Here is a 16,619-nt window from a genome sequence, read left to right on the forward strand (position 1 = left end):
CATATTCATGGCATTAATTTTTAAACAGAAAGTGCAGTTAATGAAAGCAGATTGATATGTTCCTAAATCTAAAGTAGTATGGCTCGTTTCATTCCACCAGGTGGCAGTGCTCTTTGAGTGCACATTAGGAGTGTTTAAAATTGTTAATCTGCTCTTTTTTATGTTCAGATTTGTTTCCCAAGAGTCCTTCAGATAACATGAGTGCTTTGTTTGCTACATTTACTTATCTACACCCATTAATGTAAAACAGATCAAACCAAGGCACAACTTCCCTCATTTCAAACTGAATGTGTTTAATGAAATAAATGTTCATAGAAGCAGGCGGATTTCATGTGCAGATAAGAGCAGGTTCATTATGATTAACATACATCTGAGTTCATGTACAGGCAAACTAGTAACACATGGAGAGTCACAGCTGCATGTGTAAGCTCTGCTTTATCCATCATGATTGCAAACCTGTAGCAACCAGTGGATTCACACAGGAACACTGAGAAATCCAGGTAACGCTTCTGAGTTCATCGTCCGTGTTAGTACAACTGGTCATTTTTATTAACATAGGTCTATGTGAAAACACAATGTATGTGCTAAAGCAAAATTACAAAGTCAGAGAAAACAGAAAGTCAAAATGAGTCTATCCTGGATTTATACACTCATATTTGTGCAGTCGGGCACTTGGATAATCCCAACTCTGCAGACCAACAAATCATGCCAAATCCTCTCTATATTTGTCATATTTGCTGCTCTCAGAGAGGCGTCCCGCCCTGAGGCTTTCAGCACTGCTCACTGCTGGATTTCACAATGAATTGCCATATTTTCTCCAGTGACCTCTAATGTGTCTCCATGACTCCTCAGCCATTCACAGTGCGCTTCCCTTATCAAAGAGTCAGGTGGGCCATCTCCATCAGCCAGCATGTGTCTGTTCCCCGTGGAGCACTTGGTGAAGAACTTCCCTCTCACAAACCCCTGCTGAACCAGACATTTAAAGAACTACCTGTATGACCTTTTCAGGTCATCATCTGGGGAGGTATTCTTGTGGAAGTCCGCTAAAGTTCCTGCTCTGCAGTGCCTGGTCAACAGTATGAATAAAGGAGTCAATTATCTGTCTCATGTCTGGAGTGAATGGGTCAAAGGAGGGCCGCAGAGCCCCTGAGCGCTTGAAATGCCCATCTTGGTTGCTCTGTGCGCACAGCAGTCTCTCCTCAGTCATAGTGACGTTTAGAAAGGCTGTGATGAGACGGAGCTGGGGGAGAAGAGCTCTCTGCAGCTCCTCGTAATGCACCACCAGCAGGCGGCGTCCAAACTTCAGCCAGCTCAGAGCGTGGGACGCCCACCAGGGGGCGTAGCTGGAGACAAACTCTGGCCAATCTGCAGGTGAAAGAGGTCACAGTTAAGATTTGAATTTTATCCTGTATTCATAATTTGTTTTCTAATCTATCAGCATTGTACAGGTTAAATTAGGAACACGAGTAAAGATTTCTGCACTTCTTTCACCTCACAGACGGGGCGACATGGGCTAAATGATCACTGCACCCAAACGACAAAGAAACAAAGGGTCAGTCATTTCATAGGTCATCTGTGTGAATGTGAACGTAATTCGATTTCAAAATACTAATATTCAGTTGGTTATGGCACACGCTACATGACACCTACGTATTTTAGAGATCATGTTAAACTGCTGTGCAACTTGCAGCCATTACTGTTGAGGTCATGACAATAAATTTTGTGATTTCTTGCGATGTAAGCAGACGTCACCCTGAGAAGCCAACACAGCTAGCAAGAAATCTTCAGGATACCACAACAGACAACGGTGGTTCGTGGTTGGTGCATGGTTAGCATTCTACTAAGAGTGCAAATATGAGGACATCATTGATTTCATGTAACAGTGGTTGTGAAATTGACAGTTTTTGTACAAACTGCCAGCAGCAGCGCACAGCAGTTTGGTGATTGACAGGTGGGAGACATCTAGCTCTCTACTAAAGCTGGACTAAATTGTGTTAAAATTTGTTTTTTTCAAGTGCAACCTCTGTTTCAGTGGCGTTCACTGGTTTTATCCTGTGATGTTGCAGAACAGCTGTCAGTTCAGCCTCATCTGTGCTCTGTTACCCACAGAACATGTCAACAGTTTTCATTGAGACAATTTTGTTTGGCAGAAATCTTTTCTGAAAAACAACTTTTTTCAGTCTTTTAAATCAAAATTTTCAGTGCTGTGAGTACCATGAAAGCTGTTCCCCTCACCTCCATGATACTGTGATGAAAGGACATAGATATCTCAAAACATTGGCTATTAAAACCAAAACTGCTTGCCAGGCCAATAGCATCAGAGATACAGCAAGTGAGAAAATGTTTTCTTGTTTTAGAAAAAAAAAATGTGTGAACTGACCTTTTAAATGTGCTGTACTCATTTGTAGACAAAGTTTGTGCCTCCTTTTGCATGTGGCATTGGTTTCACATCACAACATATCATGTATTTGAATCTCTCTGGCTGAAATGCTGCTTAAGTGAACTTCTATTCCACATAAGAAGCACACCCATTTCATACTCGTCATGAAAGCTGAGTCCATCTGTTCACTAGAAAGCCTTTTAGAAAGAACATGTACTGGTTGTGATCGTGGTATAGAAGGGCTCCAGAGTGCTGACCCCGCTGTAAATATGAGAACCTAACTGCTTCATCATGTACTCACAGTAGCAATCAGTGAGTGACCTCTCGCCTGCTGTTGCTGTAACATCAACAGCAGTACATTATGCAGCCGCATCCTTCAGCAGAGCCATAAACCACTCAGCCCTGTTGGACTGTATTACCTTTGCTCTTCCACTGTGCGTCTGTGGCGTGTCCCAAGTGTCCAGCACACTTGCGGTTGAATTCAGCCATTAAGGAGCGGTAAGGGTTTCGAATCAGAAGAATAGCAGAATCAAACATCTCAATCTCTTTTTGACCACTTTCATGGGTCTTTACGCAGATGCTGCGGCCGCTCTTCCAGTAGTCCTTCTCTCCTTTGAAACCTGGTACCAATGAATAAATGAATGGATAATGGTCAGCTTCAGGGCAATATTTCACCAAGCACTCACTCAGACACTCATTTCAGCAGCGGTACTGCACCCCCCACCTCTGTTGTACAGGGTGCCGTCGAAATAGAAGCTGCCCGTGTAGTAGCCGGTCACGAGCTCAATCAGGTGTCGTACCCAGGTGTTGCCTGCACCGGGAAAACTAGAAAGAGCCACCAGGGAGCTGGATCTCTGAGGCAGAAACATCCTCTCTTTGCACCTGGAATCTAGAAGGACAGTTGCAGATGCACTAGATCAGAATAAATCAGAAAGTAGGAGGCAGGAAGTCTAAAATGGATTCATTTTCAGGAAAAAGGGAACAAAAAAGGCTTGTGTGGAACAAGTTGAAACATGATTGTGAGAGAAGAGATGAGATTTACGGAGGGCTGGAATGAACACTGCTTTCAAGTGTAATTTCCACTACTGTCTTTCACCAAGTGGACTTCCCCTCAGAAAGCAACACAAAATCCTCTCAGTGTCAGGGTCTAGTTCTATCAGGGGTTATTTTACAGGAGGAAAGCAAGCGTGGAGCTTTAAGAATGGCATGTGATGTGGGAAAATTACTGACATGGTGAAGTGGGATGGGATGAAAACAGTCAGGTCCTTTTTACATTGTCCCAGCTACTTCTGGAAAACAAATCAGAATGAGTTTTTACATTTTCAAGACCCATGCAGATGATGACACAGATCTGCAGCACAGATAACTTGCCAAGCACAGGTGTGTGGTACACCTGGTAGTGGTCACGCTCAGTGGAGGCTGAGGGTGCAGAGGTGGTGGTGTGGTTCAGAGCTGCATTCTCCACACACTGCTGGTTATCCGACTGCTGGGTGAGGCTAAAAAGAGACGACGTCCATGTACAGAAACAGTGGGGCCTCTTGAACACAGCCAGCGGGAGCTCCTACAGACCAAAGGCACAAATGTTCTCCATGACTCATCATACTGATTTTTTTTTTCTCTCCAAAGACTTCTATTCCAGCAAAGGGTGATGTGTCAGCTCCGTTCAGCAGGAGGGTCTGCATCACATCCCCGGTCCACGCTTCACTTTTGTTCATTAGGTTTTTCTCACTTTTCCAGAAGGTCAAATGCTCAATGTGAAAGGATGCGGATGCTGCAGTGAAATGTTTTTGAAAAGTTATGCATATGCACACACACTACGGTCAGAATTAATCGCACTGCAGTCAGTGCTAGATGATGTGCAATAATTCTACCAGCCATTTTCGTTTTCAGAGCAGATACAGCTGCATCCAGTGAGATCTCAGTGCAGAATCCGGACTATCTACTTCTCATTAGAGCCACATTAAACCTTAAATATTCAGCAAAATCCAAGAAGCTCTGTGCTCCCACATGTGATCCTCTGGGATTGGAGACAGTGCTCTGAGCTGCAAGACTACCCTTTTTGAGAGGAGAAGCGCTGATACGCTAGTGTGTGCAGTGAATTGATCATCAGCTCTATAATTTCAGAGAAGAAATTCAAACCTTATCAGTGCAGGTCTCGATGCAGGACTGAGTGGTTAGGTTCGGCTGAAAGGAGTCGATGGGGAAGGTGACAATGGTGCTTTTCAGCAATTTGAAGCAGCCACGGTAGTGAACATTTCGAACTGGAAAGAGGAAAAAAATACACATGATGATGATAAACATGTTGCCTTAAAAAACAATGTATTTTACAGGAATTCTCTACTATGACTTTTCTATTTTCAGCAGGATTACAGAAAAAAACACCAGGCTGAATTTCATAGATTTTGGTGGAGGGGGGAGCATGGACAAAGGGGGAAGCCGTTAAAATTAGGTATAGGTCCAGGTCACCTTCTTTATGCTTGTGAGATAGAATGTTGGCCTTGGTGAAGGGGGATAGTTACCTATATACTATCAAGAGCAAGCATACGCTATGTCTAATATGTCTGCTGTATTTTGACTGTACTTGACTGAATTCTGGTACATTGTATAATACATTCAGAATTGAGCTGCTAATCTCCAGAGAGGCTGAAGCTTCCAATGATGAATATTAATACTGTTTATGATTATGAAGTCCTTATATAATAGATTCAACCTTGCCAACAACCGGATGCGGGCGCATATCTTTAAAAAACTGAAAGCACTTTTTATAAGAGAAATCCATGGATAATTAGTGTTGCTGAATACATCAAGTTATTATGAAGGTCAGTACACAATTAGTTCACTTCAATCGGGAGTTGCAAAGTGCTTAGCTACAAACCAGAGTAAACAGAATGCATTCAAAGAATATTTAAGAGTAAAACGAAGAGGACTATACAAAACTAAAAGCAAAGTAAGTTAAAAACATGGTGTCATAAAAAATTAAATGTTTTTCAATTAGATATCATAGGTATTTATCATAATTTGTCTTATAATCTGCTGAGATAACATGATATTAGGTATTCATCTTTTTCTGTGCAAACAGACACACTGTGACACAAACTAAATAAACTCCACATTAAACAAATGTCAGCAGTCAAATTTAAAGCTACACTGGAGTGTGATTTTATGCAAAGATGCACCTGCTTCATCGGCCCGAATCATAAAATGGAACTACAGCGATACACAATCACTGTCAAACAACTCATCTCACCTTCGTTGCCTACGGTTTTGTAAACAACACCTTACTCAAGGAAATAATGATTTATATTACACAAAAAATAATGCTGGGTGATATTTTTTTCCTACTAAGAGCAAACACTAAGACCAAAACCATCAGTATTTATGCCCCATGTCGATGGCACTCAGTTGCTAGTCTATTCAGTCTGACTGACTTGATGTCACAAAAATGCACTGCCTGTCAAACAACATGCAGGAAACAGTGAGGCGCTTCTCATCTCTTAAACAACCATGTTGGAAGACATATCCTGTGGTCATGGAAAGGATGCTGTGTCAGAAGGGTCAAATTATTGGCCTGCATCAAGCAAAGAAAACAAGAAGATTTCTGAAACTACTAAAAACTGGGTTAAGAACCGTCCAACACTTTATTAAATCCTGAAGGATAGCGGTGAACCATCATCTTCGACGAAGAAATGTGGTTGGAAGAAACTCTTGGATGATTATAGGAAATCAACAGTAGAACTCACGGCTTTGTTTAGTCGTGAAATTAAGAGCATTTATACACAGTGTGAAGGGAACGCAAGGGATTGGGACTAAACAGCTGTGTAGCTCTACTATAGAAAACCACTGATCAGTGAGGCTAAATGGAGAAAAAAGGCATAAAGCAGCATAAAGATTTGACTCTGGAGCACTGAAAGAAGGTCATGTGGTCTGATGAGTCCAGATTTACCCTGTTCCAAAGTGATGGGGGCATCAGAGCAAGAAGAGGGGCAGATGAAGTGATGCACTCATCATGCCTAGTGCCTACAACCCCCTGTGGGGGTTAGGTTAGGGTAGTTGGTTTGGCTATTCAGTGCTTTAATTTTCTAAGTGGGTCAGTGGTGTTGCTAGGTTTGTTTCAGGTTTTTAATGTACATTTTCATTGCAAAAACAAATGAGGCAGCATTTACAATAACTACATTTTTCTATGATATTTTGAAACGGATCAGAACATTCTAACAAACATGCAGCTGTGCTGCAGCTCAGACTGCTGCTGACAGCTCACAGACAGATGTCACCGTAATGCAACACGCTTTCCACCACATGAGTTTTCCAGGTGCACATCAGACAGACGTAATGACTGTCAGAGCAGTGATGGAAAGATGTGTCACTTTAAACATCAGCTGAAGAAATGCTGACACCTCTCAGCCCTCTTGACATGACTGAAGGAGGACATTTAGAGTGAACACTGAAAGCTACTTGACCTACAGCATTTTGTGAAGAGGCTTCCCGTAAATTCATTTCTTTCATTGGCTAACTTCCCAAATAACATACTTGTTTATTTATTGCTTTAATTATTTTTTAGTGCTATTTTACTAATTCATTTATCTTTTTTCATATTTGCTGTTTGTCTGCATATGTTTATTATTTCAGTCAGCTTAACATGGCAACAGTCAGCCCGATCTCACGAGGATTCGTGAAACTGTCACGTAAGTTTTAGTTTCGGTTTCGTGCGCACCAACACGATTTCGTCATGTTTTTCGTGCCGCTCACCACGAAATGCGCACCAATGTATTTTAAACGGCGGACTTTTCGTGCCACCCAGAACGTATTTCAAACGAATGTGTGTATTATATTTTTAATGTAAAACCATGGCGAATCCAACGCTATATTTTGCATGACATCGTCCCTAACCATAACCCTAACCATAACCATAACCCGGTGGTACACTTACCTTTTTTTTTTTTTTTTTTTTTTTTTTTTTTTTTTTTTTTTTTTTTTTCCCAATTTGCATAGGAATTTCAAGAATGTCCGGCGGCCGGCGGCCGCAAACGCGATCACACAAGCAGTATACGCCGATGGACAGCTTAGATCGTCATGAATCCGCTGGTATAAACCACTTTCAGCTGTGATTACCACAGCGGGTTTCGTTGTGAGCAACACGAAAAACATTTCGTGGTGAGCGGCACGAAAAACATGACGAAATCGTGTTGGTGCGCACGAAAAAGAAACAAAAAATTTACGTAACAGTTTCACGAATCCCCGTGAGACCGTGTTGCAACAGTTCATATTAGTAAGTCTTTCCAAAGGAAGAACTTAGAGCGTTACATAAATAAAATAATTCAAACATTTACAACAAAACACTGTCTAGGAGGCTGTGATTTTAAATGTTTGCTGACCCTGCTCTGAGGAGAATTCCCAGCAGCAGAATGGTGAGTGTGGGGCTGAGTCATAATAAACTACAGTTCATTGTACTGTAGGAACATGTCACCCAGTGCATTAATGTGGCTCTGATGTGTTTTTGGTCAGCAACAGACCTGACAGAAATAGAATATGCTGTACGTATAAGGCTTCAGCCCCCCAGCTGACTCTTGTTTGAAGAACTAATTCCAATAATTTTTTAAAAATTATTATTAGTTTTATCTTTTATCCATATCCATTGACATTGTTACAGTTGTAGGCGTGCAGGTGCACAGTTTTCACTGACATCCCATTCTGTTGACTGTTGTTGCTTTAAGAATTCAAGTTCAAAAAGTTCAGTTTTTCTTTGCACAACTGTGTGCAGTCACCCACAGTGCAGCTTCTGCAGAGAATAAATTGCAAACAGTGCTGTGTCTTCCCTGAGGGAAGTTGACTCACATTTTCTGTGACCTGGCAGCTGCTCCTCCACCTTGTAAATGGAGAGTCGGCCCACGCCGCCACAGGGAGACCCCCTCTCACCCCGACACACCAGACTACAATCCTCCTCTGGAGCCCGTGGGCTACTGATCCGATTCCCACAGTGACATTCAGCTCCGTACTCCAGACCTGCAAACTGGTACCCACTAACCACACACACACACACACAGATGGACACACAGTTATTGCCCTCGCCAAGGGCAGTCCATAACCTCAAGCTATTGCCCTCAAGCTAATCCATCCCATGGGACATTAGGTAACATTTTAAACTCATAATTTACCTAAAAAAAATGTACAGTATCCCCTGTGATATTTGTCAGTGTTTCTCCTTGTGCACTCATCTGACTGTGTAATGCCTTCTTCTGGCTGAACTGCAGTCACCTCTGATATGTACTTTACATATCAAGGCTGTTGTGACTCATCCCCCTTCCTCTTCCTTTATCCTGCCTCCTTGGGACAGACAGACCTCATCAAAACTGACCTTTTCATGTATGTCCTTTGAAGCTTCCTCATAAATTGCCTTGACTTTTTACTTTTGCTCATCGTGGTAATTGGCTCGCTCAGGTAACGAGCTCGACTGCTTTCCACGTGGATGGGTGGAGGGCGGGTTTGTGTGTGCGCTCTGTGAGCTTATGATGGAAGCACCAACTCTCAGTCTGACTGCATCCATCTGTCCTCTGCTGTTCTGTTTCACTGGGGCTACGGTGCTTCCTTGCTCCTAGCATATAAAAAGGAATAATTCAAGCATTCAATTCTTTGAGTTTGAAAAATTCCACCTGCCTCTTTCCTCACAGGTTTGTTGGGGAGTCACATCAGTGCTGCTAATTCAAGCCCACAGCGACCCAATCAGAGATTTTCACACCCCAGCCAAAGGAAAAGCACATATCTAACACTGATTTATTCACCGGCTGCTGTAGTCAGCTCATTAAGCTTTCTGACACACACGCCTCCCTCCTTCCTTTTTCTGCAACAGATCAAGCCTTCTGTCCTGGCCTGCTCTTCATTCTCCCCTCTCTCACCCCCCTCATCTTTTACTGTCATCCAGCCACCTGGCTCTCCGCTAGCTCTGAACACAGGAGGCATTCATGGAGGAGACTGAGGTCCACAGCATTTACTCACACAGCAGGCCTTCTGTGGTCCCCTCACAGGAGCCCTCCGTGAATGCATTACCTTTCTGAGCAGGTGTCTTGACACAGAGAGCTGGTCATTTTGCGCAGGTCATAAAGCATGGTTCCTCCCAGGGCTCGGTCACTGGCATTGTGCAAGAAACATCCGATGTAAGTTCCTGCATGTGTCAACAGAAGTGAGATTAAAATTCCTTTAGGCTGAAAATTTTCCTGTTGTGGCAAGCAGAAAGTGACCTCACAAAACTAAAGCAGTTAAATAAAAAGTGTATGCACTACCAGTCAAAAGTTTGGATGCAGCTTCTCACAATTATATTATTTCCTACTTTGTGGATTAATACTGAAGATATCAAAACTATAAAAGAATACATATGGAATTATGTTATAAACAAAAAAGTGTTATTCTCCACTATTAATCTACAATATAGAAAACAACACGAATAAAAAAAAGCACTGACTGAGAAGGTATGTCTAAAATTTTGACTGCCACAAAAAAACTAAAAGTTATATGATTTCTTAATCATTTAAATCAAGCAAAAGCACAACAAATCTTCAGTTTCCAGTTTCTCACAGGAAATTTCATCTTTTCCTTTCTTTGATACTGGAAATGGAAAATCTTGTGGATCGTTGGACCAAATAAAGCAATTTGAAGCTGTCACCTTGGGCTCCAGGAAATAGAAGACATTTTATAACATCGATCAAACTAAATGACAGATTCATCAGTTGTAAAAATCATTATTTGCTGCTCTGAATTACACCCACTATAACAGGGTTCTGTATTTATACAGCGTCCCAAGTGCATCACATACATAAAAGAGTGAAAGACATCCGAACAGACATGGACAGTTGATTCTCAGATGACTTTTTTTCTTTTAAGCCAGACTCTCTTTCATTTGGGCAATAAAAACAAAAATGAGACTAAATTCAAATAGAAAAAAATGGATCCATTAATGTATGTGCACACACACAGTTAGCTAAAAATGGATGTTGACACACTCCTCTTTAAGTTGATTTGGACATAAACCAGACCTGCTCTGTCTTTAGTTTGGCTCTGGACACATTCTGGAGACACAGTCGCAGTGCCAAAGCAGCCTTTGCGTCATCACTTACAGTAATTATACACAGCAGCATGTATTGTGAGCCATAATATCCAACTAATTTATAACATGACAAGGCTTAATTTATCTTCCAGTGTATATTATGCTTATTCTGACTTTGCTTCGAACCTATTTACTTCCACTAGAATAAAAATCACCCCTGTCGAAAGAAGGATGTAACGCATAATAGGCTCCGACAGACTATTATGATGTGCTGACAAGATTAAGGCACCATATAAAATGTCAGCCAAATTCAGTCTTTGATGTTATCCTTGTCTTTGCCACATTGCACATCAAACTCCACTCAGCTGACACATAAAAGTCTTCTGTATAAATACCAGTTTCTGTGTGGAGGGTAGCATATGCATTCCTTTTGTGTACAGACTTCATTTACAGCTTTCCCCTTGGGTCGGAGACTGGTATATTTTTAGGTTTTATGCTACATGTTTTTACTCATTCAGGAACTGTATAATGTGAGGTATGTCTTTTGGTGCATGCAGATAGTCCGTCAGTGCTGACTTTTAGGTTTATTTCACAATCCCTAATATCAATTTGTATTAGAAGCTATTTTTTCAGGGTTCAAGGACACTGAGGATTTGACTTCCTAATATGTTTCCTACCAGCCAACTGGTCAAAGAGAGGATTTAAAATGTACTCGAGGAGATACATACAACTGGAACTGAAGCTTTGTGGCAGCAAGGTACACAGACAAGATGGAAGTAGGCAATGGACCGTGAAATCTCTGGCAGCCCAAGCATCACCATATCGAATCCTTGATTCAATCAGTCTGCGATGTCCTCTGAAGCCCGTCCAGCCTGTCGTGCTGGAGCAAAGCTGAGTCACCCACCGCCCGCACCTCAGGAGACAAACGCTGGGAAACACCAGCAGCTGCTACCTGAAAGCACTAAGAGGCTGGACTGCCAATTTCTGTGGAGAGAGGTATCTCAGGAGGCATCACCCAAGGTGAGGCTCCCACACCCCGCTCAGCCACCCATCGGGGCAGGTCATTGCTTTAATCAAAGTGAAGGAGAGGCCCCAGGCAGCTGCTGTTGAGGGTTAATGGAGGGGAGCAGCCTGAATTCCCAGACATGATAGAAATGACTTAGGCGTAACACTGCTGCTTTCTTAAACACTAAGACAGATGGCTGTGCTGGAGCTGATTCTTCCCCGCAGGATTAGATGGAGGAGGCTAATGACAGGATGGCCAAGTATGAGGACATGTGCCACTGCCAGAGTTGCAACTGTGTGTGTCCATTAAAGTGGGTTGAAGGGGGTTCACAGTCCCTCTGCTGGATCTACAATATCCTCACAGATGTGCAGAGAGTCATCAAAGTACAACAAAGACTGTCTGAAAGCATTCCAGACAGAAATGAGGCAGGGTCACAAAGGATCATCTCTACAGGGTTTCACATTCTAAGAAGCTCCAAACACTCAGTGACTGCAGGTAAATTCTGGATAACCAAATCACCTAAAATTTTGCCGGAGATTCAACACAAACTTCATAAAAATTTTATATATCATAAAATATAAACACACAGTGTGAGTCCTGCTGTGCAACTCCTGTAATATTTCCTCCTTCTGATCTGTGTGCACATCTCTGGGTTTGTAATACTTCTAATATGTACTTTACATATCATGGAATTTGTGACTCATCCCTGAGAGGCACAAAGTTTCCAGCAGCAGACACAAAGTATTATGCATCGCTCACTTTTATTGTGCAATATTTGAATAGATAGGGCTCCTGAATCTATGAAAATGCATAGGCAAACTTTTCCATCTGGCTGTGTAATGTTTTTACTGCTACACACTCTGCATAAAAATAGGCACTGAATACAGGTGGAATAAAGACCAAATGTAAAAAACTCTTTATGGTATTTTCAACCTTTTGTTAATTCACAGGGGAGTCTGACCAATATGTCGACATGGCACTGTCAGTACATAATGAATAACTGCACTGCAGAAATACCAAAGAGAGACCTGTTTAACGACATAACAAGCAACGTCTCACCTATGGATCGGTCCTTACAGACGTATGCTGTGCATGCAAACAGTTCTCTCAGTGTAATTGTATAGATTTAATAAAGAGCTGAACACTGTCAGCCGCTGAAGAATTATGACGCTGATCTGAAAGCTACTTGAGGTAAAACAAAAGGAGAACACTGTAAGAGAAGGGGTTAAGGTCATATAGAAACATTGTAGCTTCATCAACGAGTTCATTTGAATAACTGGCCAGTAATTCATCATTACATTTTTGAAACTCTCAAATATATTCTGCATTGGCTCCAAACATTCTGTAATGGTTTTTCTAGTCCAGAGAGCTCTGCTGCGAGATTGTGTTGGATGGATGAGAGCCGTTCAATGACAGCAACTGTCGGCTGAACACCTTCTGATAGTCTTGATTTAGCATCTCCTCCTTTCTGCTTGACTAACAATGAGGAGAAACATTTTACCTGTCATTGTTTTCTGCATTTCCCTGCTTTTATTCTACGAAAGAAGGAAGTGGTTCTTAAACCATTTTATACTCTAGAATGTTATGTGAGTACCCCTGAAACTAAGACTGCAACTGGTCGCTGTTTTCAATATTCAGTGCTCTGCCATTTGTTCTTTTGATTAATTGTGCTTTCTTTAAGTCATTTATTTCTCACAGTTTCTTAATCTTTAATTTCTTGATTTTGCTTGACCTTCAGTCCAAACACAAAGATGTACACATTTAACTAGCCGACTTTTGTGTGCGGAACTATTTTTTTTGGTCAGGAGAAAGGAACGTCTAGGTTCAGGCCAACATTGGTTCCGGAAGTCTTTCTTTCAGCAAAATCAAAGTCTGGTAACTGGACGTTCTTACCTTTGGACAGAGTCCAGCAGGCTGTTTCCACCTGCTTCCTGTTCTTTGACTAAGCTAAGCTAAAAATCTGCTGTCAATAGTATATTCAACGACCGTCATTACTATTCACTTAAATCACGAATGTGTGTCAGAATTGTCGGCTGGTGGTCTGCACTTATATACACTACCAGTCAAAGACTGAACACACCTTCTCATTCAATGCTTTTTATTTATTTGTAATATTTTCTACATTGTAGATTACAGAAGATTATCATTTTTTGTTTGCAACATAATTCTATATGTATTCTTTTATAGTTTTGATGTCTTAATATTAACCTACAATGTATAAAGTAACGAAATAAAAACCATTGAATAAAAAGGCGTGTCCAGAATTTTGATTGGTAGTGTAGCTACCTTAGTGGTACTCAAAGCGCTTTACAATATGTTTCTCATTCACACTTTCACACAGAACCTCCATGCAAGGTGACTCTGCCATCAGGAGCAAGCATTCAAAAGTTTGGGGTCAACCAGACAATGCCATGTTTTCCATGAAAACTCACACCTTTATTCATGTGCTAACATAACTGCACAAGGGTTTTAAAATCATTAATTAGCCTTTCGCCACCATCAGCTAACACAATGTAGCATTAGAACACAGGAGTGATGGTTGCTGGAAATGTTCCTCTGTACCCCTATGGAGATATTCCATTAAAAATCAGCCGTTTCCAGCTAGAATAGTCATTTACCACATTAACAATGTCTGGACTGTATTTCTGATTAATTTAATGTAATCTTCATTGCAAAAAGCTTTTCTTTAAAAATACGCACATTTCTAGTGACCCTAAACTTTTGAGCAGCAGTGTACATAGTCTATTGTTTTCCTGCTCGGTTAATTGATGAATAATTTATACTAATTGTTTCTGCATCAACTGAAGGTAGAGCCTACTGGTTATAGGTGTACTGTAGAGGTTTTGGAATGACACAGTGGTAACCAGCAGTATTTTCGTGCTTCCTTCTCTGAAACCTTCACCCAGTTACTCTTCCATACAATAGACCTAGGTCATTTAGTTCTGTGTCCTCTGTAAGGCTTTTAAAAAATAGTTTTTGCTAGTTGGCTGTTACTGAAACTGATAACATGGCTGCCTCCAACATTTTTCATCTGTATCACCCTACTTAGTGACTAACTGGTCATGTAATATCTGTTTTAAAAAAAAGGATTAAGAGCTCTTGTAGGATGCTTTTCAAGAATGAGCTCGAAGAACAAATGTTCCACCAGAGGTAATTCTATTGTATTTATCATTTCAACAAATGGCAAAGGCGCTGACAGGCACTGTTAAACAATGGAGTAAATCTCCTGAGATATCTCAGAGTGCTCATGTAATGGTGAAGGCTCCTTAGCAGAGAGCGCAAGAAAGAATATCGTTTTTATCTCCATAATTACTAATTTATTTTCTAGAAGCTACTTTGGCTCTGCATGTCTTTTCCTCCTCTGGTATTGAGTGGATCAGTGAAGCTCTAGCTGTCATCTACAACATCTGAAGCACCCACACGTAAAATGTCATATAAATGTATAATGAAGCTCTTCTAAATGTTCTAAGGTCAGGATTATCTGTTCATAAATGTAGAATGAAGCCTGTTGTGCGCTATGCGAGTCCTGTCCAGAGTATATTTCCCAGCCCCTGGCTGTCTGAGTTAAAAAAGTAAATCACAAATAGAAAACAAACGTGTATATTTGCTCCTTTATATATTATTCACGAGGAAAACCGTCGTCTCAGTCCACGCATCTTCACCAGGATATTTTAGTCACACTTCCTCCCATCAACTGTTCTATTTCAGATAGCAGGACTTTTTCACACACTCTAATATCTGCTTGAGTTTAAAGGCAGATGAGGAGCATAACCTTGGCTACAGTTAATAATGGTTATACTATATTGGCTTGTGTGAGAAGGCTGCACAACCACAGATCTGTCAGACAGCAGATCTTCTGGCAGGCAGAGGGGAAAAGCAGACAAGTACGGTAGATTCTTGAATTGGTTAACTCACGACATTAAATTCTCAGCAGAAGTCTTTGGACTTTGTTCATTTTCTGGGTGAAGAATCATTCACTTTGAATTCAACATAAAGCTGGTCAGCCAGAAAACAACAGTATTCAGCCGACTATCACTTCCATGGTGTTACACTTCACTGGCACTCTAATTATTGTAAACAGGGCATGCAGTGGCCAGTGGTCACATGTTTATTTTAACACTGGTTGCTTTCTGTATTTTGCCTGCTGGATAGTTTGCTATCAGAAAAGCTGCCAGTTATGCTGATGAAATTGTAGCTCAAGTGGTCAAGATTAAAAAACCCGAAGAAAGACAGGGACAGCTCAATGTGCAGACTGATGTAGCTCTCTATAAAGACGCAGCTGCAATGTCTGGATAGCTATTTACCTTTGTGTCTGCTATTCCTGTGCAGAGACACTCTCTGCTCCGGACTCTCTGGCAGCAGACTGTGAAACCAGCGGCGATGCAAGTGTTGGACGCCCCAGGCTTCGGGAAGCGGGCCAGTGTCGCCCTGCCTTGGCACCCCCTCCGGACACAGCCTGAATGGTAGCCCATCTGGAGCGCGCCCTCACGCCCAGGCCTGTAGTCCTGAGGGCAGTAGGAGGTGCTGCAAGGGACAGCAGGGGCGGCAGGCTGGCGAGTTTGGTTGGGCCACTCTGATGCTGGAGCCGCTGCAGGAGCAGGATGCTGCCTGCCATCAGATATGCGATGCCCAGGCAGAGCAGCAGCATCTGAGCCCGCTCAAGAGGCAGTGCAGCTTGTAGAGGGGCGCCACCATTCCTTCACCGTTTACTGTCTCTCACCTCAGTGAAGGGCCATGTCACGAATCAGGAGCGAGAAGATCTGTAACCTACTTACAACCTCATAATTTTGTAAAGATCTGCAGCATCCAGCAGTGGTGTGCCAAGTCGTCATGGTCCTTTGCTGCCACGAAGTCCTACAGCAGCAGTGGAACAATGGATGTGTCAGAACAGAGAGAGATTTAATATCCAAGGCTGTGCTCCTGACTCCAGGAAGATCCTTGGGGGAAAGCTGAGGGACAAAACAGGAAGAAAAAAAAAGTAAGCAGCTGGGATTAGAGAGCGGAGTGTATTCTCTGTATGTCAGCACAATCAAAGGGATGGGAAGTATATGGCTAGTGGATTAGACACACAGCTCATGTTGACATATGGGCTTGTGTTTCTGTCTTTGCAGCATCTTGCAATTACATCCCTTAGTGTCTGCTGCTTCATGCTTTCATTCCTGCCATTTGTTTTCAGTCAAAGCCCTGCCTAAAGTTGT

General features: G+C 41.9%; 1 protein-coding gene across 1 annotated transcript; it reads right to left on the reverse strand.

Moving 5' to 3' along the window:
- Nucleotides 1–272: 272 nt before the first annotated feature.
- Nucleotides 273–16,401, reverse strand: wscd1b (WSC domain containing 1b). The gene is given in 10 exon segments (XM_051937161.1): nucleotides 273–1,365; nucleotides 2,800–3,000; nucleotides 3,105–3,269; nucleotides 3,752–3,941; nucleotides 4,520–4,641; nucleotides 8,213–8,397; nucleotides 9,422–9,536; nucleotides 15,726–15,819; nucleotides 15,821–16,086; nucleotides 16,089–16,401. Coding segments are annotated over 10 exon segments (1,719 nt in total). The 5' UTR covers nucleotides 16,117–16,401; the 3' UTR covers nucleotides 273–1,012.
- Between the last annotated feature and the right edge of the window lie 218 nt (nucleotides 16,402–16,619).

Source organism: Acanthochromis polyacanthus, chromosome 17, assembly GCF_021347895.1.
Source record: "Acanthochromis polyacanthus isolate Apoly-LR-REF ecotype Palm Island chromosome 17, KAUST_Apoly_ChrSc, whole genome shotgun sequence".
Classification (NCBI taxonomy): domain Eukaryota; kingdom Metazoa; phylum Chordata; class Actinopteri; family Pomacentridae; genus Acanthochromis; species Acanthochromis polyacanthus.